The sequence below is a fragment of the Lampris incognitus genome, chromosome 16 (genome assembly GCF_029633865.1).
Source record: "Lampris incognitus isolate fLamInc1 chromosome 16, fLamInc1.hap2, whole genome shotgun sequence".
NCBI lineage: Eukaryota > Metazoa > Chordata > Actinopteri > Lampriformes > Lampridae > Lampris > Lampris incognitus.
The window spans coordinates 43608602-43633256 of record NC_079226.1 but is presented as its reverse complement, the minus strand read 5'-3'; the positions used below and the strand labels follow the sequence as shown (position 1 = coordinate 43633256).

Here is a 24655-nt window from a genome sequence, read left to right as displayed (position 1 = left end):
CCCACACCACACACATCACATTCTTTCTTCACAGCCACATGTTTCCACTCCCACACCACAGACATCACATTCTTTCTTCACATCCACATGTTTCCTCTCCCACACCACACACATCACATTCTTTCTTCACATCCACATGTTTCCTCTCACACACCACACACATCACATTCTTTCTTCACAGCCACATGTTTCCACTCCCACACCACAGACATCACATTCTTTCTTCACAGCCACATGTTTCTTCTCCCACACCACACACATCACATTCTTTCTTCACATCCACATGTTTCCACTCTCACACCACACACATCACATTTTTTCTTCACATCCACATGTTTCCACTCCCACACCACAGACATCACATTCTTTCTTCACAGCCACATGTTTCCTCTCCCACACCACACACATCACATTTTTTCTTCACATCCACATGTTTCCACTCTCACACCACACACATCACATGCTTTCTTCACAGCCACATGTTTCCTCTCCCACACCACACATATCACATTCTTTCTTCACATCCTCATGTTTCTACTCCCACACCACACACATCACATTTTTTCTTCACATCCACATGTTTCCACTCCCACACCACACACATCACATGCTTTCTTCACATCCACATGTTTCCTCTCCCACACCACACACATCACAGGCTTTCTTCACATACACATTTCCACTCCCACAACACACACTCCCACACCACACACATCACATTCTTTCTTCACATCCTCATGTTTCTACTCCCACACCACACACATCACATTTTTTCTTCACATCCACATGTTTCCTCTCCCACACCACACACATCACATTCTTTCTTCACATCCACATGTTTCCTCTCCCACATCACACACATCACAGGCTTTCTTCACATCCACGTTTCCACTCCCACACCACACACATCACATTCTTTCTTCACATCCACATGTTTCCACTCTCACACCACACACATCACATGCTTTCTTCACATACACATTTCCACTCCCACAATACACACTCCCACACCACACACATCACATTCTTTCTTCACATCCTCATGTTTCTACTCCCACACCACACACATCACATTTTTTCTTCACATCCACGTTTCCTCTCCCATACCTCACACATCACATTCTTTCTTCACATCCACGTTTCCACTACCACACCACACACATCACATTCTTTCTTCACATCCACATGTTTCCTCTCCCACATCACACACATCACATTCTTTCTTCACATCCACATGTTTCCTCTCCCACACCACACACATCACATGCTTTCTTCACATACACATTTCCACTCCCACAACACACACTCCCACACCACACACATCACATTCTTTCTTCACATCCTCATGTTTCTACTCCCACACCACACGCATCACATTTTTTCTTCACATCCACATGTTTCCTCTCCCACACCACACACATCACATTCTTTCTTCACATCCACATGTTTCCACTACCACACCACACACATCACATGCTTTCTTCACATCCACGTTTCCACTCCCACACCACACACATCACATTCTTTCTTCACAGCCACATGTTTCCACTCCCACACCACAGACATCACATTCTTTCTTCACAGCCACATGTTTCTTCTCCCACACCACACACATCACATTCTTTCTTCACATCCTCATGTTTCTACTCCCACACCACACACATCACATTTTTTCTTCACATCCACATGTTTCCACTCCCACACCACAGACATCACATTCTTTCTTCACAGCCACGTTTCCTCTCCCACACCACACACATCACATTTTTTCTTCACATCCACATGTTTCCACTCTCACACCACACACATCACATTCTTTCTTCACATCCACATGTTTCCACTCTCACACCACACACATCACATGCTTTCTTCACAGCCACATGTTTCCTCTCCCACATCACACACATCACAGGCTTTCTTCACATCCACGTTTCCACTCCCACACCACACACATCACATTCTTTCTTCACATCCACATGTTTCCACTCTCACACCACACACATCACATGCTTTCTTCACATACACATTTCCACTCCCACCATACACACTCCCACACCACACACATCACATTCTTTCTTCACATCCACATGTTTCCTCTCCCACATCACACACATCACATTCTTTCTTCACATCCACATGTTTCCTCTCCCACACCACACACATCACATGCTTTCTTCACATACACATTTCCACTCCCACAACACACACTCCCACACCACACACATCACATTCTTTCTTCACATCCTCATGTTTCTACTCCCACACCACACACATCACTTTTTTTCTTCACATCCACATGTTTCCTCTCCCACACCACACACATCACATTTTTTCTTCACATCCACATGTTTCCACTACCACACCACACACATCACATGCTTTCTTCACATCCACGTTTCCACTCCCACACCACACACATCACATTCTTTCTTCACATCCACATGTTTCCACTCTCACACCACACACATCACATTCTTTCTTCACATACACATTTCCACTCCCACAATACACACTCCCACACCACACACATCACATTCTTTCTTCACATCCTCATGTTTCTACTCCCACACCACACACATCACATTTTTTCTTCACATCCACGTTTCCTCTCCCATACCTCACACATCACATTCTTTCTTCACATCCACGTTTCCACTACCACACCACACACATCACATTCTTTCTTCACATCCACATGTTTCCTCTCCCACATCACACACATCACATTCTTTCTTCACATCCACATGTTTCCTCTCCCACACCACACACATCACATGCTTTCTTCACATACACATTTCCACTCCCACAACACACACTCCCACACCACACACATCACATTCTTTCTTCACATCCTCATGTTTCTACTCCCACACCACACGCATCACATTTTTTCTTCACATCCACATGTTTCCTCTCCCACACCACACACATCACATTCTTTCTTCACATCCACATGTTTCCTCTCCCACATCACACACATCACATGCTTTCTTCACATCCACGTTTCCACTCCCACACCACACACATCACATTCTTTCTTCACATCCACATGTTTCCACTCTCACACCACACACATCACATTCTTTCTTCACATACACATTTCCACTCCCACAATACACACTCCCACACCACACACATCACATTCTTTCTTCACATCCTCATGTTTCTACTCCCACACCACACACATCACATTTTTTCTTCACATCCACATGTTTCCTCTCCCACACCACACACATCACATTCTTTCTTCACATCCACATGTTTCCTCTCCCACATCACACACATCACATGCTTTCTTCACATCCACGTTTCCACTCCCACACCACACACATCACATTCTTTCTTCACATCCACATGTTTCCACTCTCACACCACACACATCACATTCTTTCTTCACATACACATTTCCACTCCCACAATACACACTCCCACACCACACACATCACATTCTTTCTTCACATCCTCATGTTTCTACTCCCACACCACACACATCACATTTTTTCTTCACATCCACGTTTCCTCTCCCATACCTCACACATCACATTCTTTCTTCACATCCACGTTTCCACTACCACACCACACACATCACATTCTTTCTTCACATCCACATGTTTCCTCTCCCACACCACACACATCACATTCTTTCAAAGGTGTCCCTTGAAATGTTGCTGAGCAGTCAAAGACGATCTTTCCAGGCTTTTGTGGATGATACACTCCATGGTGTGGGAATTACCATCCTGAAGCTTTGATGTCCTGGTCTGAGACCGTTTCTGCCTCTCAGTGGCGTATGGTCTCATTCATGAAGGTCTTGTAGTCTTTGTGGTATTGCTCGTTTCTTCTCAACTTCCTTTCGAGGCATCTGAGACGATGGCTGGCGCATACCTTATTATCTGGTAAGTTGGGTCTTTCTTTCTTGAATGGCAGTGGCATTTCATAATTACCATCGTCCTTTACCCTTATGCCTTTTTGCATCGTTGACAGGAAGTGGAGATCTTCTTGAGAGATGTGTCGGTCCTTTGAAGCTCTTTCGATGAAGTCAGATTCCAGCACCTTGAGGACGTCTGCAGGTAAGACTACTTCCTTGATCTGTGTTCTACAAACATAGTGCACTTCGCCTGTGAGGTTTGACAAGGACTGAAGATCTGGCATCACTTGCTTCACGATGACTTGGTTACTTACTCCAATCGCGTCTCCATAGTCGAGACATGGGTTGCCATAGCTGACTACACTCCAGCCCAAGTCTGTTCTCTAAGCAAAGGGCTGATTTTCTTCACCAGGCACCAATTGTCTTGGGACGAGAGCTTGAGGACAGTTGTAGCCGATTAGCAAGCCAACGTCACAGCTTTGTTGAGGAGCGATCTCATCTGCCATGTGTTTAAGATGGGGCCATACCTTTGCTCTCTCTGGTGTGGGAATATGATCTCTGTTTGCAGGGATGAATTCTCTTGAGTAGGTCACTGGTAGAGGAATTATCTTGTCTGAGTAGAATCCTCTCACTTGTAAACCATTCAGTTTCTGGCAGGACACAACTGTGTTTCTTGAAGCCATTGTGGAGAGCTTTAGCTGAACTGGTTCGTTCTTTGTGTGGAGAACCTTTGCCGTTTCTTCAAGAATGAAGGTTGTGTCACTCTCCCTGGACTCATGTTCCTACTTAACCCTGCTATTGCTGCCTCTATTTCCCCTGTCCCTATGTGTCCCTCACACATCTCTCTATCATCATCAATTATCCTGGCCTTCACCTGTACATGTAGTCCCTCCAGCGAGTTCTGGGTCTACCCTGGGGTCTCCTCCCAGTTGGCCATGCCCGGTAAATCTCCAAAGGAAGGCGCCCAGGAGGCATCCAGATGCCCGGACCACCTCAACTGGCTCCTTTCGATGCGAAGGAGCAGTGGTTTTACTCTGAGCTCCTCACTCTATCTCTAAGGCAGAGCCCAGACACCCTACGGAGGAAACTCATTTCAGCCGCTTGTATCCACGATCGTCCCCTTTCGGTCACTACCCCAAGCTCATGACCATAGGTGAGGGCTGGAACGAAGACTGACTGGTAAATTAAGAGCTTTGCCTTCCAGCTCAGCTTCCTCTTCACCACAACAGTCCGATACAACGTCCACATTACTGATGATGATGCACCCATCCGCCTGTCAATCTCCCACTCCATCCTAACCTCACTCGTGAACAAGACCCCGAGATACTCGAACTCCTTCACTTGAGGGAACAATCCAGCTTCTGACACCAGTGTGGCGAGCCGGTGTTTGTTGTTGGTGTTCGTTGTTTGTTGGTGTTTGCAGGTGCTCCCCCAGCACGGAGCCACAGAGCGATCACCTCCCCCCGGTTGCTATAATATTAATTGTCCCACCAGGGAAAATAACACACTGGACCATTGCTACACTATTTCACATATCGCTCTGTCCCCATGCAGCTTTGGGGCACTCTGATCACTGCTTGGTTCATCTTATTCCGACCTACAGGCAGAAACTAAAACCTGCAAAACCTGTGGCTAAAACAGTGAACAAATGGACCAGCGAAGCAAAGCTGGAACTGCAGGACTGTTTTGACTGCACCGATTGGGGTGTATTTGAAGCTGCGACTGGCAACCTGGACAAACTAACAGACACTGTGACGTTTTACATCTTACATCAGCTTTTGTGACGACGTGGGTGCCTACCAAGACCTTCTGCACATAAATCAACAAGCCATGGTTGAATCCCAACCAAACTAAGGCAACTTCAGCAGGCTAAGCAGGATGCCTACAGCAGTGGGGATAGAGTCCTGTACAAGCAGGCCAGAAATTCACTGACAAAGGAGATCAGACTGTCTAAAAGAAGCTACACTGAAAAGCTAAAAAACAGGTCTTCAACCAACGAGCCTGTGTCAGTGTGGAGGGGCCTGCAAGACATCACAAACTATAGAAGACCACCCCTCCATGCTGAGGCAAACAAAGACCTGGGTGACGACCTGGATGTCTTCTATTGCAAGTTTGAGAGAGACAAATTCACACACCCCACCCACTCCAACCCAAGGACAACAGCGCCCATTACACCTCATTGCTCATTCCACTTCCTGACTCCAGTTGCAAAACAAAAGGTGACTGCGTCTTTGCAGTTGTAGCCCCAAGCCTCTGGAATAATCTCCCCCAATCTATTAGATTTGCTGAATCTTTGGACTGTTTTGAGCGGCTTCTCACAACCCATCTTCTCGGGCAAGCCTTTTTATAGATCCCCGTCCCTGACTTCTGTTTTGGTTCGTTTTAGCTTGGTCTGTTACTCCCTGTGCCATGTTTTATATTCATTCATTTTATTTCATGCATTTATTCTTATTTTGTGTATGGAGTGTAAAGCACGTTGTAACTATGTTTTTAAAAGTGCTTTATAAATAAAATTTTACTTACTTACTTACTTACTTACCTACCTACCTCTGGCAACGCTCCTATCCCCCTCCCCCACGATACTCAGGCTGCACTCAAGATACATGTCGAAGACGTGAGTCGACTTTTCCAGAGACAGAAGACCAGGAAAGCACCAGATCTAGACGGTATCTCCCCCATCCTGTCTTAAAGCCAGTGCTGACAACTGACCCCAATCTTCACGCGGGTCTTCAACAGAGTCCTGGAACTGTGTGAAGTCCTCTCCTGCTTCAGAAACCCTCCATCACAGGACTGAATGACTACTGGCATGTTGCTCTGATGCCTGAAGTCATGAAGACTTTCGAACAACTGCTGTTGGCCCACCTGAAGTACGTCACAGGACACCTGCTAGACCCCCCCCCCCTGCAGTTTGCCTCCTGGGAAAACCAGTCAGTGGATGATGCAGTCAACATGGGACTGCACTCCATCTTACAACAACTTGACTGCCCAGTGACACATGCAAGGATCCTGTTTGTGGAGTTCAGCGCAACGGTCAACACCATCATTCCAGAAATCCTCCGCTCCAAACTCTGCCGACTCACTGTATCCCCTCAGTGGATCAGGTGAAGCTGGGGGAAGTCACTTCTGGTATACAGACAGTAAGCACTGGTGCCCCCAGGGATGTGTCCTCTCCCCAGTGCTCCTCTTTACGACTGCACCTCCAAGGACCCAGCTGTTAAACTAATGACGTTTGCAGATGGCACTATGGTAATCGGACTCATCCAGACTGGCCACGAGTCTGCATATCAGCGGGAGGTTGAGCGGCTGGTGTTCTGGTGTAGTCAGAACAGCTATGACATGAACATGCTCAGGACTGTGGAGATGACAGTGGACTTTAGGAGACACCCCTCCACACTGCTCCCCCTCATAATAGCCAACATTCCTGTGTCAACCATGGACACCTTCAAGTTTCTGGGAGCTACCATTTCCAAAGACCTAAAATGAGAGACCAACATCAGCTCCGTTCTCAACAAGGCCCAACAGAGGATGTTCTTTCTGTGGCAACTGTGGAAATTTAGTCTGCCACAGAAGTTGTTGAGCCTCTTCTACACCGTAGCCATTGAATCTGCCCTGTGCACATCCATCACGGTCTGGTTCAGAGCAGCAACAAAACAGGATAGGAATAGACTGCAGCGAACAGTAAGGACAGAAGAAAATATAATTGGCACTCCCCTGCCTACCCTGCAGGACTTGTACACATCTAGAGCTCAGAAACAGGCAGGTAAAATCAGCACAGAGCCCCCCCCCCCACTTCCACCCCACCCCCACCCACCAAGGTCACAGTTTATTTGAACTCCTACCCCCTGCTAAGTGCTACAGAGCAATGTGCACCAAAGCCATCTGACACAGGAACAGTTTTTTTCCCACAGGCCATCTCTCTCAACTTAACAGCACGGTGCAATAATGAACACTTGTGTAAATATGGCAGTGTGTAAACAGCCCCTTCTGGTCAAGATGTCTCACCTACACTTCTACGATGTGCTCTACCTCTTTAAACCAGGTGTGCAATACAAATGTACAATTGTAAACACACATTCCACCGCTGTATACTGGTTACAATTGTTGCTGTTATTGGTGTGGTTGTAACATAGGTATATATAATATATAGTATGTAGCTGTGAAGTGGAAGGTAGGTGAACATATAAAGTATACTGCTGGTACATAAGCTAATAAAGTGCGCAATATAGTATGTAAGCAATGTGGTATATATATATATATATATATATATATATATATATATATATATATATATATATATATATATATATATATATATATATATATATGGGCACAGGTTGTTGATTGTTGGTTGTTGAACCATAACAAAGCTCTCTATCGTAGTGACATACCTGTTGTGCATACATGCTTGCCTCCAATGTCCTGTTGTTGTTCCATTTATTTCTTCTTTTTTGTTCGGTGTTTGTTTTATCTTGTATTTTTGTATGTAGGTCTGCGAGTGCTAGAAGCTGCTGTGTTACCAGAGTCAACTTCCTCACGTGCATTAGGCACACTTGGCCAATAAAGTTGATTCTGATTCTGATAAGCATATCCAGACTCCCACTACATTCAACACACACACACACACACACACACACACACACACACACACACACACACACACACACATATCTATATATCTATATCTAGCTATCTATATGCAGTATAAGAGGAAACGCTAGGAGGCAGAAGCTTGGATAATTACGACAAGCAATCTTTCAGTGTATTTGTTTGGTTAGCAAACAAAGTGCCAGAAGGTTATGTTCTTTACTGGAACGTCTAAAGGACGTTAACACGGAAATGAGAAATGACATCTGTATTGGTAAAAGTGAGGACAACAGTGTCACAGTGGTGTAATGCGCTAGTGTTCCAATAGTCCACATCCTGCGGAGGCGGAAGTGCAGCTGAAGGTACTCCTTTTTAGGAGACCAGCAATAGCCTGATGTCTCCCCATATCAGACGGGAGACATTCCTGTTCAGCAAAGGAGACACAAAAATGTGTAAGACTTGGCAGCTGGCAAGGGTGGCCTGTCTCACCGCTGCCATTAACGACGTGGCGGTGTGGCGTATCTAAAGTAAGGACACCGCGCTTATCTATGTGTTTTTTGGTCAAGCTACTCATCTGCGGTAACCATGGTAACTTTTACGGTGTCTATGGTAACCTTTTTTTGTAGGCAAGCCTGACAAAAGTTACCATACGTAACCAACGTCTACCTCGGGAGTAGAAATCCATCGCGGGTTACCATGACAACGGCGTAAACGTCACTTTGGCACGCGAGGGGGGGGGTTGGTGGGGATTGACAGGGAAGTGAAGAGGCAGTCAGTGAGACGGATGACTGATGGGAGGGAGGGAGGGAGCTCTGCGACACGGCGTGCCAGTGGACTGGCTCTGGGCAGGTTCCGGCTGGGAGCTGCTCCGGCGGCGGGCGGGCGGGCGGCAGGTCCACGCAGCCTCCCTGAGCAGCCGCCTGCTGCTGCCTCTGCTGCTGCTGCTGCCAGAGCCAGAGCCAGACGGGCACTGCGCGGCAAGGTTCACGGACATCGCCGCGGCGTTACAGAAGAGAGAGTGGCTCAGTCCGCCTCCTGCTCCCCCACACTTCTGCGGGGAGCGGAGCTGACCTCGAAACCTCAAGCTGATCCTGGATCGATGGCAGCAACCATGGCGACACTGCGTGGGCTGTGGCGGCTTGCCGCCCTGCAGAGCGACAGCGACCAGCTGGTAAGACCAAACCCGAGGCCGGCTGGCGTCGTCGGGAAGGAAGCTGGCACCGAATTCAAGGGATGGAAGCAAAACGCGGTAAACACGTTTCGACGAATGTCTTCGCCCGCCCCAAACGAGCACAGGCGGGCGACGTCGTGAGGCAGGGCAGCATTAAAACCAAGCCTGCTGAGAATCAGATAACTTGCGCGTCACTGCTTTTCTAAGAACGACCACAAAGGTGGTGGAGATGAGAGGAAACTAGTTCGTCCCGACGACATGAGGCTAGACAGTGACTTCTGGGTAACTATTGATAACCACAGTACCCTGCTCCTATTAAACATCTCCATGCCCATGTGCTCTCATCACCCAGCGGTATGGGGCCAGCTGATAACGCGTAGTTAGCTTTCTGCATATTGGCTTCGTCTACTTATATTTCTGCATAAACAAAAGAGTAGATTTTAGGCGTTTATAAAGGCCTAACGCTGTTGTCCACGTCATGAACAATCAGCGCAACAACAGAATAAGTTTAAATCTAGAAAACAGACGAAGACAGAAAAATGTGGGCATAGAGGGAAAATGTGTGCAAGGGAAAGAGTTAGGAGGAAAGAGAATGTAAAGGCTATTTATGTTAATGCTCCACGGAAGAAAAATAAGATAAGCAAGCAATGGCTATGTTTTTATGCACACATCAAAGGTGCAGAGAGTGTTTACAGCTGGTACACTGTAATGATCAGAATCAGAATCAGAATCAGAATACCTTATTCATCCCCGAGGGGAAATTGGGTTCTATTACAGACACTCACACTCTAATAACTAAAAACTAACAAGATACAAGATAAGAAAATAGATACACTGTAACGATACATTCTAATGATACACTGTAATGATACATTGTAATGATACACTGTAATGATACATTGTAATGATACACTGTACTGATACATTGTAATGACACACTGTAATGATACATTGTAATGATACAAAGTAATGATACACTGTAATGATACATTGTAATGATACAAAGTAATGATACATTGTAATGATACAAAGTAATGATACATTGTAATGATACACTGTAATGATACATTGTAATAACACAATGTACTGATACATTCCAATCTTATGGGCTTCTGGCCTCTAGACCATACTCCTGTACCAAAATGCCTGTACAATTTGGTTTTTTTTTCCTTAGAATTAATTAGACAGCATTGTCTGCAGCCACCCTAGTTATATTCTGACAGCTAACAAAGACAGCTTCTAACTGTTGTTATCACCTAGTAGTTAGTCAATGGTTGTAGACCTCACTTACTTCAATATAATCTCTGTATTTATTGGCATCAAACTAAAGTGAATGTGGAATTTCTCTTTTGCATTTTCTCTAGAATGGCTTCTGAACATGGACTGGTCAAAAGTAGAAGGATTCCCGCTTGTCTTATTTCTTCTGAATGGACTTCGAGATTACTTAAATCAAACAAATAGAGAAGAGAAGAGTCCACTGCTGTTTTCACACTAAAACACCAAGATTCACCACTGCTAATCTGAATGGATGTGTGTAAGACGAGGCATGGGTTTATTCCCCCCCATTGTCTTCCCGCTCCACTGATGGATTCACGTGTTAGTGTGCCCCTACTGGGCAGCAGAAACTACACCACCCCATCTGGTGCAAGCCCCACGCACGAGCTTGGCACTGGTTCACCTACGGATTCAAGGTAACTCCTTCCTCAGTGTTGTCTTCATTTGTTCCTTTCCTCCGTTGTTCCTTCTTTTCTGCATGGTGATTTTTCAAGGTATATCTCATTTATAAGGTTAATGTATGCTTTGTCGGAAAGAATAACTTTTTTAAAGAAGAAAGGGTTGCACAATGCTTGTCTTCTGTGTCACACAGCTCCAGTGTTTCTCATGGCGTGGACGGCATCATAGACTAAGCAGTTTGATTCAGTATCTAGGGTGGCATGCCAGAAGCATTGCCACAGTGGATGGCATTTTGTTATCACTGTTGACAGAACCGTTTGCCAAAACAAATGCTGCTTAACACATTCATTCCTGTCAACTGACCAACCATAAATTAAAGGATACTTCCTTTTTATTACAACCTGGGTCTTACTTTCAGAGTTTTCGCCATCGTGCATATCAGTTATGATGTCAAATTTATTCACTGGCTTCATTTTGGAGATCTTGCACAGGGGACTGCTTCTAGACACAGCTTTAAGAAGGCATCTCATGGAGTAATGGAACACGAGCATCGGGCATGTTTCAGCAAGTCCACTTTAACCCAGTTCTAAACCATACATTTGGCAATGAAAACAAAAGTGTAAGTTAAAAGTTACTAAGTTAATATTATGTCAAGTGTTGTCAACAATGGTCCACCACGTTGCAGGCCTACTTCCTGGTGAAAGTTGCAGGAATGACCATGTTACTTACCGGCGGTACTGGTAGTAGTAATCATTAATAAACTCCCTGACCGGTGCATTTGAGAAATCGTAGATTACTGGAAATCATGTGCACAGTCTAACTGAGGTACCAGGGGGCTTTCATTGTGAGGAGGACAGGTTTCAGGCTTGTATTCACTTTCCCTGTAAGATGATAATAATTATTATTATTATTATAAAAGACAAACCGAAATGGAGCAGCAAGCCATCCAAACAGGAGTAAAGCAGAGAGATGACAATGTAAAACCTGATGAGAGGGATACAAACGCAGATCCAGAGGAGCAAAATGAAGATAAGAATCACAAAAATGGGGGAACTGATAAGCCAGGTGACCAAAAACCACCGAACAAAGATGAACGAGATGAGAAAGTGAGCGCAATGAAAGAAAGCATCCTTAGAAAATACGAACTAGCCAAAGAAACCCCAGTAGGCCAGAGACCACCAATTCCAAAGATAAAAAGTGATCAGCACTGAAAATCAGCCATAAAAACAGCAAACAAAGCCATCAACCAGGTAAAAGACCAACTCCCAGAAGTGCTGTCCCTCACAGACATTAACCACCTCATCTATGCAACTGCCTCTGCCATCACTGAATCACTGGGCATCAAACAAAAGAGGAAGAACGGACCAAGAAAAGATAACCAAGCAAAATGGAAAAAGAAAATTGAAAGTGAAATATGAAAAAGTAGGGGAGACATATCTACACTAAACGAGATTAAAAACGAGAAACCAGTCCAAGAAAAACGAAAAACAGCACTAATCAGGAAATGCAACATTAAACAGAAAGAGCAAACACGAACAGCCATTCAAAAATTGAAACAACAGCTACAAGCAAAAGCTCAACTAGTGAAAAGGTTCGATAAGAGACAAAGATTCTTCCACCAGAACAAAACTTACAAAGAAAACGCAAAGAAATTCTACAGAGAACTAGGGAAAAGGTCTGTTGAGGTCAAAGAACCCCCCAAAATTGATGAAGTAGTGAACTTCTGGAGCAACATCTGGGAAAAACAAAAGAATTTAAAAAAAAAAAAAAAAAAAAAAACGCTGAAATGGATCAGCCAAATAGAAACAGAGAACATCCAAACAAACCAACAAGAATGGCCACAAATAACCCTAGAAGTAACAAAAACCGCAATACAGAAGTCCAGTAACTGGAAAGAACCCCAGGAATGAAGGGATAGTGAACTTCTGGATCAAGAACTTACCATCTTTACACCAAGATCTGACAAACGCCTACAATGGATGCATCAGCAACCCAGAAACCCGCCCTGAAGGGCTCACAACTGGTACCACCTACCTACTTTCAAAAACAGAAGACACCAAAAACCCTAAAAACTATCATCCCATCACATGTCTCCCTACAACCTACAAGATCTTAACATCCATCATCACCTGGAGAGTTTACAGACACCTGGAAGAAAACAACCAACTTCCCATAAGGGAGCTGAAAAGGGAGCTGTGGCTGCAAAGACCAGCTTTTAATAAACGAGGCCATCATTAAGGAAGTAAAAACGAGGAAGAAAAATCTGACAACAGCCTGGATAGACTATAAGAAGGCGCTCGACTCTGTACCCCATGACTGGGTACTAAAATGTCTTGACATCTACAAAATATCACCAATCCTTATCCAGCTCCTAACAGCAAGTATGGACCAGTGGAAAAACAACCCTTGTTCTGAAATGGACAGATGGGACGCTACATTCAAGGCAGAGCAACATCAATAGCGGCATAATTCAAGGCGACTCTCTTTCTCCCCTCCTCTTTTGCATAGCTCTTACTCCACTATCCTCCTTCCTGAACAACACCAGCTATGGTTATACTACAGCTTCATGCACTATTAACCATCTAGTCTACATGGATGACCTGAAAACCTTTACCAAAAATGACCAAGAACAAACTGGCCTTTTGACCACCGTAAAAGGCTTCAGTGATGATATCAAAATGGAGTTCGGACTAGACAAATGTTTAGGAGTGAATGAAGGGGACAGGATACAACATGCCAAAATGAAAGAAAAGATCAGAAAGGAGTACTACCGAAGAATATGAATGGTAACAAAATCCCAACTCACTGCATCCAACCAAAATGGAAGCCATCAACACCCTGGCTACACCAGTCGTAACTTACAGCTCCAACATCGTCGACTGGAAACTAGAAGAGATCAGGAAAATAGATAGAAAAACTTACCTTAGAGAGGATGCACCACCCAAAATCAGATGTGGATAGATTGTACCTCCCCATAAATGAGGGTAGCAGGGGTCTAATCCAACTGGAAACTGCCTACAAAACAACAACAATAGGCCTAGATACTTACCTTAACACCAAAAATGACCCCTTTCTCATGATTGCTAGAAAGCATGAAAAACAAAACAAAAAGTACTCCGTAGTTAACCAAGATGCAATGTTCAGAAGAGAGCTCAACCTTTCTGAAACACCGCAACCTGAAAATGAAGCTCCAACCATCCACGCCCAAAAAGTCAACCAAAAAGTAGTGTCAAGCCCAAGAACAAATGAAACAAAAATGGGAAGGGAAACAAATGCACAGGCAATACCCAAAAAGAGTAGGTGATAAAGATGTAGACCAACATATGACCAACATATGTCTTTTTCTCTTACTGTTTGGGGCTCAAAACTGCTGGGCTGAATTCCAAAAACAGAGGGCTTTATCATCACTGCCCAAGACCAGGCCATCAAGACAGAGGGCTTTATCATCGCTGCCCAAGACCAGGCCATCAATGGGAAGGGAAACAAATGCATGGGCAATACCCAAAAAGAGTAGGTGAGAAAGATGTAGACCAACATATGACCAACATATGTCTTATTCTGTTACTGTTTGGGGCTCAAAACAGCTGGGCTGAAATGGGAAACAGAGGGCTTTATCATCACTGCCCAAGACCAGGCCATCAAGACCAATTACTACCGGAGCAAAATCCTCAAAGATGGCACAGACCCAGTGTGTAGGATATGTGGTCAATTCCAGGAAACCATTGACCACATCGTGGCAGGATGCCATGAGCTGGCCAAAACTGAATACCTACAAAGACACAACAAGGCCTCCACATACCTGCACTGGAACATCTGCAAAGAATTCAACATCAACACAAATGAGAAATGGTACGAGCATGAGCCCAAACAGTAACAGAAAAAGACGACATCACAATCTTATGGGACATGCCAGTACAGACAGATCATGAGATAAAGGCCAACAGACCAGACATCATCGTCAAGAACAAAAAAGAATAAAGCTGCCTATTCATCAACATGTCCATCCCGACTGAAAGGAGCACCTCAGTAAAAGTAACTGATAAACTGTCGAAATATAAAGACCTGAAATAGAGATTGAACGAATGTGGGGAATGAAAGCTACAACAATACCAGTAGTGATAGGAGCGTGGGACTTGTAAAAAAAGGGATGGGGAAATACACCCAACGGATCCCGGGTAACATCAGAATACAAGAACTACAGAAGTTCGCACTACTTGGAACATTTCATATCCTAATAAAGGCACTATCCATAAAATAGACTTCTACCTCATTCTAACCCTAGGCCCAGGGAATGGGCCCAGTTATTATAATGTATTATGGCATGAAGTTAAAGGAAATTTGTATAATAATAATAATAATAATGATAATAATAATAATAACAAACCACCCATAATCGAAGAAGTCGAGGAGTTCTGGACTAAGATATGGGAGAACAACAAAAGACACAATGAGGGAGCTACATGAATCCAGCAACAACAGGCTCAATACAAACACATAGAGAAGCAAGAATGGTCAGACATCAACACCACTGAGACCACTGCTGCCATCAACAAGACCAACAACTGGAAAGCACCAGGGATAGACAGAATTGCCAACTTCTGGATCAAGAACCTGCCCAGCATCCATGAAGACCTCCCATGGGCCTACAAGGAAATCATCATGAATCCAAAGAAATGCCCCAAATGGCTCACATGGGGAACCAGCAGAACAGAAGGGATGTAAGAAAGGTAGCTACATATACAAGGACCAGCTACTCATCAATAAAGCCATATTACAAGAGGTCAAATTGAAGAAAAAGAACTTGTCAACAACATGGATTGACTACAGGAAGGCATTTAACAGCATGGCACACTCCTGGATAGAGAAGAGCCTCAAGATCTACAGAGTCTGCCCAACAACTGTCAAATTCATCACAGAGAGCACGAAGACCTGGAAGACCACCCTGAATCTCCATCATGCAGAGGGGTCGTTAACATCGAGACCAATCAATATCAGAGGCGGAATCTTCAAGGGGGACTCACTATCACTACTGCTCTTCTGGCCTTGCACTAGCACCACTCAGCAGTCTACTGAACAACAGCAGCTATGGGTACAAATCACAGAAAGGCAAACTGACCCACCTGTTCTACATTGATGACCTCAAGATATTTACCAAGGATGACAATCAGCAGAACGGTATACTCACCATCGTCAAGACCTAAAGCGACAAGTCCGCGGTGGCGTAGCGGTCTAAGCATCGGCTTGGTGTCGATGCAGTTGCCCACTGGGGACTGGGGTTCGCGCCCCGGTCTCGTCAGATCCGACTATGGCCGGACTGGATGAAGCAGCAATCATTGGCAACGCTGTCTTCGGGAGGGGGGCGGAGTCGGCTTGTGTTCGTCATGTGAATGCGTCTCTGTGTGTGTCGGAAAAACAGTGGTTCGGCTTGGATTCGCCTTGTCACGAAAGTGGGGAGGCGCTTTCCTTCGAGACTGCCGGCCGGAGAGATGCAGTTGGCGAACGCATGCAATACGAGGGTGGGTGTTTGAATTAAAATAGGGATCAATTGGCCACTAATTTGGGAGAAAAAAGGGAAAAATCAGAAATAAATTTAAAAAAAAAGACCTAAAGCGACAATATCAAGATGGAATTCAGAATCGACAAGAGTGTCAAAGCCACTTTCAAGAAAGGAAGACTTAACAAGACTGTAGACTTAGACCTTGACACTGACACCATAATCAAAGAGCTAGACCAAGATGGCACATACAAGTACCTTGGAGGCATACAACACTCAACCATGAAGGAGAAGATCTGGAAAGAGTACCACAGGACAGTGCATATGGTACTGAATAGCAAACTCAATGCAGCTAACAGAATTGAAGCTATCAACACTCTAGTGATACCTGTACTGATGTACAGCTTCAACATCATCAATTGGAAACTGAACAACATCAAGAGACTAGACACCAAGACAAGAAAGATGCTGACCATGGTGAAGATCCACCACCCAAAAGCAGATGTCGACAGGCTGTACCTACCAAGAGCTTCAGGAGGACGAGGCCTAGCCCAACTCAAACTGACCTTCAAGACTACCACTATTGAGCTGGATGCATACCTGACAAAAACAGATCTACTCCATCAATAAAGCAGCTGCACAATTCAAGAAAGAGCTTGATGCCCCAGAAACCCCACCAACAGAAAATGAGTCAGCTACTATCTACACCAAACGAGTGAAGCAGAAGGCAATACACCATGGCCAGTGGCAACTGCAAAAAACCTGGGAGGACAAAGCAATGCACGGGAAGTACCCCAAAAAGAATGAAAAACGCAGACGTCGATCAACAAAAGACACACCAGTGGTTGAGGAGCACCGGACTGAAAGCAGAGACGGAGGGCCTGATAATCGCTGCACAAGACCAGAGTCTGGCAACCAGATCTTATCACCATCGCATCATCAAAGATGGAACAGACCAAAAATGTAGAATCTGTGGAATGTACAAAGAAACCATTGACCACATTGTCTCAGGCTGCCCGGAACTGGCAAAGACTGAGTACATATACAGGCACAACAAGGCAGCAGCATACCTGCACTGGAAGATCTGCTGGAGCTACAAGATCAAGACGACTGAGAAGTGGTATGAACAACAGCCAAAAACGGTCACTGAAAACAATGATGTCGCCATCCTCTGGGACACGCCCATCCACACTGACAGAGAGATAAAAGCCAACAAGCCCAACATAGTTATCGAGGACAGGAAGCAAAAGAGGTGCATGCTCATCGACATGGCAACACCATCCAAAAAAAAAAAAACAACATCTCAGTGAATGTCACAGAGAAGCTGAGCAAGTACAAAGACCTGGAGATTGAAATCAAAAGGATGTGGGGAATGAAGACCGACACAACACCAGTGGTCATCGGAGCTCTAGGACACATGAAGAAGGGAATGGAAAAGTTCACCAACCGTATCCCGGGCAACATCAACATCCATGCAGTCCAGAAGATCACCCTACTCAGAACAGCCCACATATTACGACTAGTCCTGTCAATCAAGTGACATCTGCCCTGTAGTGACTCAGGTCTATAGTTTGGACCCGGCTCGACAGGATATAAAACAGGAAACATGAAAGAAACAATAATAATAATAATAATAAAATGCTGTGGTAAAGGTCTGTCTAACCTGTTTGCAAAATCAGTGAAATGAAGCCAGTGAGTAAAATGATATCATAACCAATATACACAATGTCAAAAACTTTGAAAGTAAGACCCAGGTATTAATAAAATGGAATCATCCTTTAATATTTACCTGTCCCGTAGCTATTTGACTTTTTAAAGTAAGTTGTCTCCACATGGGATCAAAACCAGTAGTTATGATTAATAAGATTCATTAATATTTTGCATTAAAATTTGGACTATAGCAATCAATAGCAAAATATTAATAATAAATGACATTAATGCGTTCTGAAATAGATCATTCTTTGTTAGACTCCCTCTTACTGAGTTCAGAGAACAAGGCTGTCCAATGCAACTGTGTTTAGCTCAAGGACACTTCTGCAAGATTGAAGTTTTATGACTTGGAAACTTGAAATAGGGGCCCTCCATCTAAAGCCTCTTGGTAGTTCCTCCTTTGTTGCCGGATCAAATATAAATTTCTATTAGTCATGGTTTACTTGCCATAATTTTTACTATATTATCCAATGACATTGTTTTTTTCTATATAATTTTGATCCATCAACATTCTCATATGTTTTCAATAAAGACATTGTGACTAGCCAAATTGATGATTCGTAATATCGAATAATACTGACATTATTATTAGTCAATACTAAATTATTACTGGTAAACTTAAGCAATTAAAGGTTAAAATAGTTTTTAATAAGTAGGCCAAATGGTCCTATGAACTTGTCTTCACTGATGCTGTTGCTTGTGTGTTCTTGTTTTCTGTCCCTTGTAGCATGAGACCTCCATATTTTCTGTTCCTTGTAGCATGAGACATTTATGTGTTCTGTTCCTTGTAGCATGAGACTTTTATCTTTTCTGTTCCTTGTAGCATGAGACATTTATGTGTTCTGTTCCTTGTAGCATGAGACTTTTATCTTTTCTTTCCCTTGTAGCACGACACCTCCGTATTTTCTGTTCCTTGTAGCACAAGGCCTTTATGTTTTCTGTTCCTTGTAGCATGAGACCTTTACCTTTTCTGTTCCTTGTAGCACGACACCTCCATATTTTCTATTCCTTGTAGCATGAGACCTCCATGTTTCTGTTCCTTGTAGCATGAGACCTCCATGTTTCTGTTCCTTGTAGCATGAGACCTTTATGTTTTCTGTTCCTTGTAGCATGAGTCATTTATGTTTTCTGTTCCTTATAGCATGAGATCTTTATATTTTCTGTTCCTTGTAGCATGAGACCTCCATGTTTTCTGTTCCTTGTAGCATGAGACCTCCATGTTTTCTGTTCCTTGTAGCATGAGAGCTTTATGTATTCTGTTCCTTGTAGCATGAGACATCCATGTTTCTGTTCCTTGTAGCATGAGACCTTTATGTTTTCTGTTCTTTGTAGCATTAGACCTCCATGTTTTCTGTTCCTTGTAGCATGAGACCTCCATGTTTCCGTTCCTTGTAGCATGAGACCTCAATATTTCTGTTCCTTGTAACATGAGACCTCCATATTTTCTGTTCCTTGTAGCATGATATCTTTATGCTTCTGTTCCTTGTAGCATGAGACCTTTATGTTTTCTGTTCCTTGTAGCATGAGACCTTTATGTTTTCTGTTCCTTGTAGCACGAGACCTCCATGTTTTCTGTTCCTTGTAGCATGAGACCTACATGTTTTCTGTTTCTTGTAGCATGAGACCTTTATGTTTTCTGTTCTTTGTAGCATTAGACCTCCATGTCTTCTGTTCCTTGTAGCATGAGACCTTTATGTTTTCTTTTCCTTGTAGCATGAGACCTTTATGTTTTCTGTTCCTTGTAACATGAGACCTCCATGTTTTCTGTTCCTTGTAGCATGAGATCCTTATGTTTTCTGTTCCTTGTACTATAACCTTTGCCCTTTCCTTGTTCCCTAGGGTTGTTTCTATAGTGACTAGCTTAATTGCCACCACAGTGGATTTGATTGGAAGTTCAACAGCAGAAAACCTGTCAGAGTTCAGAGAAGAAGGGAGCAACCTCCAGCAAATCCACCAGTCCTCAACTCCGTCGCTTCTGAGTGCTACGGAGAAAAACTCAGTCCTGCATGCTGTTACAGTAGCTGTTCCCGCCCTCCTACTTTTCTCCATTTTCTTCCTGTCATGCCTTGGAAATTTGGCTGTTGTCATTGTCATCATTAAACACAGACAACTCAGAACTGTGACCAATGCGTTCATCATGTCCCTCTCCCTGTCTGACCTCCTCACAGCCATTCTCTGTCTACCCTTCTCCTTCGTCATGCTCTTCAGTAAAGATGGCATCTGGATGTTCGGGAAACATTTCTGTGTGGCCAATGGGTTTTTCAACACCTGTTTTGGAATTATATCCACCTTAACCATGACTCTGATCTCATTTGACAGATACTATGCAATAGTCAGGCAGCCACAGGCAAAAATACAGCGTCAGAAAGCCATTCAGCTGTTGGTAGCAGTGTGGCTAATGGCAATTATTTTCTCTCTACCGTGGTATCTATTTGTCCAGAATCCCAAAGATATCCATAAGAGGGGTTTCTATCACTGTATGTATGTATTCCATTCTGGTACCTCCCGCATGGGAACAACTTACAGCATCTTTCTCATAGTTGTGTGTTATTTAATACCCTTCTCCTTGATGTGTTTCTGCCATTATAATATCTGTAAGACAGTCCGGCTTTCTGAAATCCGTGTCAGGCCTGTAACCACATATGCCTACTTATTACGATTCTACAGTGAAATGCGAACAGCTACAACAGTACTGATTATGATCGTGTTTATTATTTTTTGCTGGGGGCCATATTGTTTAATGGGGTTGGTTACAACAATGGCGGACTACACGTTCAACCCTGCAATAGACACCATGGCTATCTGGCTCGCCTGGTCCAATGGGGCAATTAACCCCCTAATCTACGCCCTGAGGAACCCCAATATATACATGTTACTGGGGCGCAGCAGAGAGGAGGGCTACCGAACTAGAAATATTGCTGCATACTTCTCCCACCAGACATGGCAACCTCAGATTCGATTGAATCAACCAGATCGGATCAGGGACAGCTACGTGACCCGGGTTTCTGTAAACAACAACAGCCAGCTGTCAAACTCAAGTTCCAGAAGCAGGGTAGCCGGGGGTGGGGAGGTGGCCATGTGGGCCTATAAAAACCCTGCCGCGTTCTTCTGCCGGGAGACCCAGTCCGACGTAGCTGCAGAACCCACCTCTGTCAAGGTTCCAGAAGTAAAGACAGCTGACACCAGCTTGTGACACTTCAGCACTTGAACTTTTTGGATTTACTGTTTTCAGCATTTCTAGAGCCCCAGAGGACACAACGATGTACAAACCCCAATTCCAATGAAGTTGGGACGTTGTGTAAAAGGTGAGTAAAAACAGAATACAATGATTTGCAAATCTTTTTCCACCTATATTCAATTGAATACACTACAAAGACAAGATATTTAATGTTTAAACTGATAAACTTTATTGTTTTTTGCAAATATTTACTCATTTTGAATTTGATGCCTGCCACACGCTCCAAAGAAGCTGGGACAGGGATAACAAAAGACTGGGAAAGTTGAGGAATGCTCAAAAAACACCTGTTTGGGACATTCCACAGGTGAACAGGTTAACTGGGAACAGCGGAGTGTCCGGATTGGGTATAAAAGGAGCATCCCCGAAAGGCTCAGCCGTTCACAAGCAAGGATGGGGCGAGGTTCACCACTTTGTGAACAGCTGGGTGAGCAAATAGTCCAACAGTTTAAGAACAACGTGTCTCAACGTACAACTGCAAGGAATTTAGGGATTTCATCATCTACAGTCCATAATATCATCACAAGACTCAGAGAATCCGGAGAAATCTCTGCACGTAAGTGGCAAGGCCGAAAACCAACAGTGAATGCCCGTGACCTTTGACCCCTCAGGCGGCACTGCATTAAAAACCGACATCATTGTGTAAAGGATATTACCACGTGGGCTCAGGAACACTTGGGAAAACCATCGTCAGTTAACACAGTTCGTCGCTACATCTACAAGTGCAAGTTAAAACTCTCCCATGCAAAGCCAAAGCCATATATCAACACCACCCAGAAACACCACCGGCTTCTCTGGGCTGAGCTCATCTGAGACGGACTGACGCAAAGTGGACAAGTGTGCTGTGGTCTGACGAGTCCACATTTCACATTGTTTTTGGAAATCATGGACGTCGTGTCCTCCGGGCTAAAGAGGAAAAGGACCATCCAGATTGTTATCAGCCCAAAGTCCAAAAGCCAGCATCTGTGATGGTATGGGGGGGGTGTTAGTGCCCATGGCATCATGGGTAACTCGCACATCTGTGAAGGCACCATTAATGCTGGAAGGTCCATACAGGTTTTGGAGCAACATGTGCTGCCATCCAAGAGAGGTCTTTTCCAGGGACGTCCCTGCTTATTTCAGCAAGACAATGCCAAGCCACATTCTGCACGTGTTCCACCAGCGGGGCTTCGTAGTAAAAGAGTACGGGTACTGGACTGGCCTGCCTGCAGTCCAGACCTGTCTGCCACTGAACATGTGTGGCGCATTATGAAGCACGAAATACGACAACGGAGACCCCGGACTGTTGAGCAACTGAAGTCGCACATCAAGCAAGGATGGGGAAGAATTCCACCTACGAAGCTTCAACAAGTAGTGTCCTCAGTTCCCAAACGCTTATTGAGTGTTGTTAAAAGGAAAGGTGGTGTAACACAGTGGTGAACATGCCCCTGTCCCACCTTCTTTGGAACGTGTTGCAGGCATCACATTCACAATGAGGGAATATTTGCACAAAACAATAAAATGTATCAGTTTGAACATTAAATATCTTGTCTTTGTAGTGTATTCAGCTGAATATAGGTGGAAAAGGATTTGCAAATCATGGTATTCTGTTTTTATTCACGTTTTACACAACGTCCCAACTTCATTGGAATTGGGGTTTGTATGTGATATGTTACATGGATACCTGGTGTCTGGGTGGACTATGGTTGGTAAGCACCAGTTTAATTAAGATTTTACTGGTAATTACTTGCTTAAACTTGTCTAATTTCATTTTGCTGCCGAATAAGTATCCGAGTGTGATTGTTATGTGTCCAGACAACTATGGAAATATCAATTGGAATAAAAATTAAAGGATGAAATTTACTCCCTTAATCCTTACCCACATTATTTTGTTTTTTGTTTGTTTTGAGGTTTTGGAAACACGCGACACTCCGAGGTCAAACAGAGACGAGACGAGAAGGCGCGTCCCTTCATACTAACAACATCAAATCAACATTATTTTTAAACTTGTCTTAATCTTTGTACTTAACTCATGTTCATTTTGTGAAAGCTGAGATGGTTTGAGTGGATACATCTGAGAACTGCTTCATAACCAGCAACCAGGAACCCTTAATTATCCCCGTCACTTCACACACTTCCATACATGAAGGGAAACAACATGCTGTTTCCCCCAGCGCACAACAGTACAACACAAAGACAAACGCATACAAAAACTACAAGAACACACCAATCCACACTAACACACATATCCAGACTAACACACATATCCACACTAACACACATATCCACACTAACACACATACCCACACTAACACACATATCCACACTAATACACGTACCCACACTAACACACATATCCACACTAACACACATACCCACACTAACACACATATCCACACTAACACACATATCCACACTAACACACATACCCACACTAACACACATACCCACACTAACACACATACCCACACTAACAAACATATCCACACTAACACACATATCCACACTAATACACATACCCACACTAACACACATATCCACACTAACACACATATCCACACTAACACACATGTCAACACTAACACACATACCCACACTAACACACATACCCAAACTAACACACATACCCACACTAATACACATATCCACACTAACACACATACCCACACTAACACACATATCCACACTAACACACATATCCACACTAACACACATACCCACACTAACACACACATCCACACTAACAGACATACCCACACTAACACACATACCCACACTAACACACATATCCACACTAACACACGTACCCACACTAACACACATGTCAACACTAACACACATACCCACACTAACACACATACCCAAACTAACACACATATCCACACTAATACACATACCCACACTAACACACATACCTACACTAACACACATACCCACACTAAC

At 43.9% G+C, this 24655-nt stretch overlaps 1 protein-coding gene across 2 annotated transcripts; it reads left to right on the top strand.

Annotated features, from left to right (window-relative positions):
- Positions 1-8837: 8837 nt before the first annotated feature.
- On the top strand, positions 8838-21803 carry LOC130126747 (G-protein coupled receptor 135). 2 transcript variants are annotated; one of them, XM_056296367.1, is made up of 3 exons: positions 8838-8976; positions 10985-11311; positions 20338-21803. In XM_056296367.1, the coding sequence occupies exons 2-3, from the start codon at positions 11145-11147 to the stop codon at positions 21689-21691; spliced, it is 1521 nt and encodes a 506-aa protein (XP_056152342.1). In that variant the 5' UTR covers positions 8838-8976; positions 10985-11144; the 3' UTR covers positions 21692-21803. The 2 variants fall into 2 exon arrangements, with proteins under 2 accessions (XP_056152342.1, XP_056152341.1); XM_056296366.1 differs by lacking the exon at positions 8838-8976 and adding an exon at positions 9295-9620.
- Positions 21804-24655: the final 2852 nt, after the last annotated feature.

Coding starts and splice junctions, on each gene's coding strand:
- LOC130126747 (XM_056296367.1), top strand. CDS start 11,145: ATGGATGTGTGTAAGACGAGGCATGGGTTTATTCCCCCCCATTGTCTT. Junction 11,312..20,337: donor GGTTCACCTACGGATTCAAG/GTAACTCCTTCC, acceptor CTTGTTCCCTAG/GGTTGTTTCTATAGTGACTA.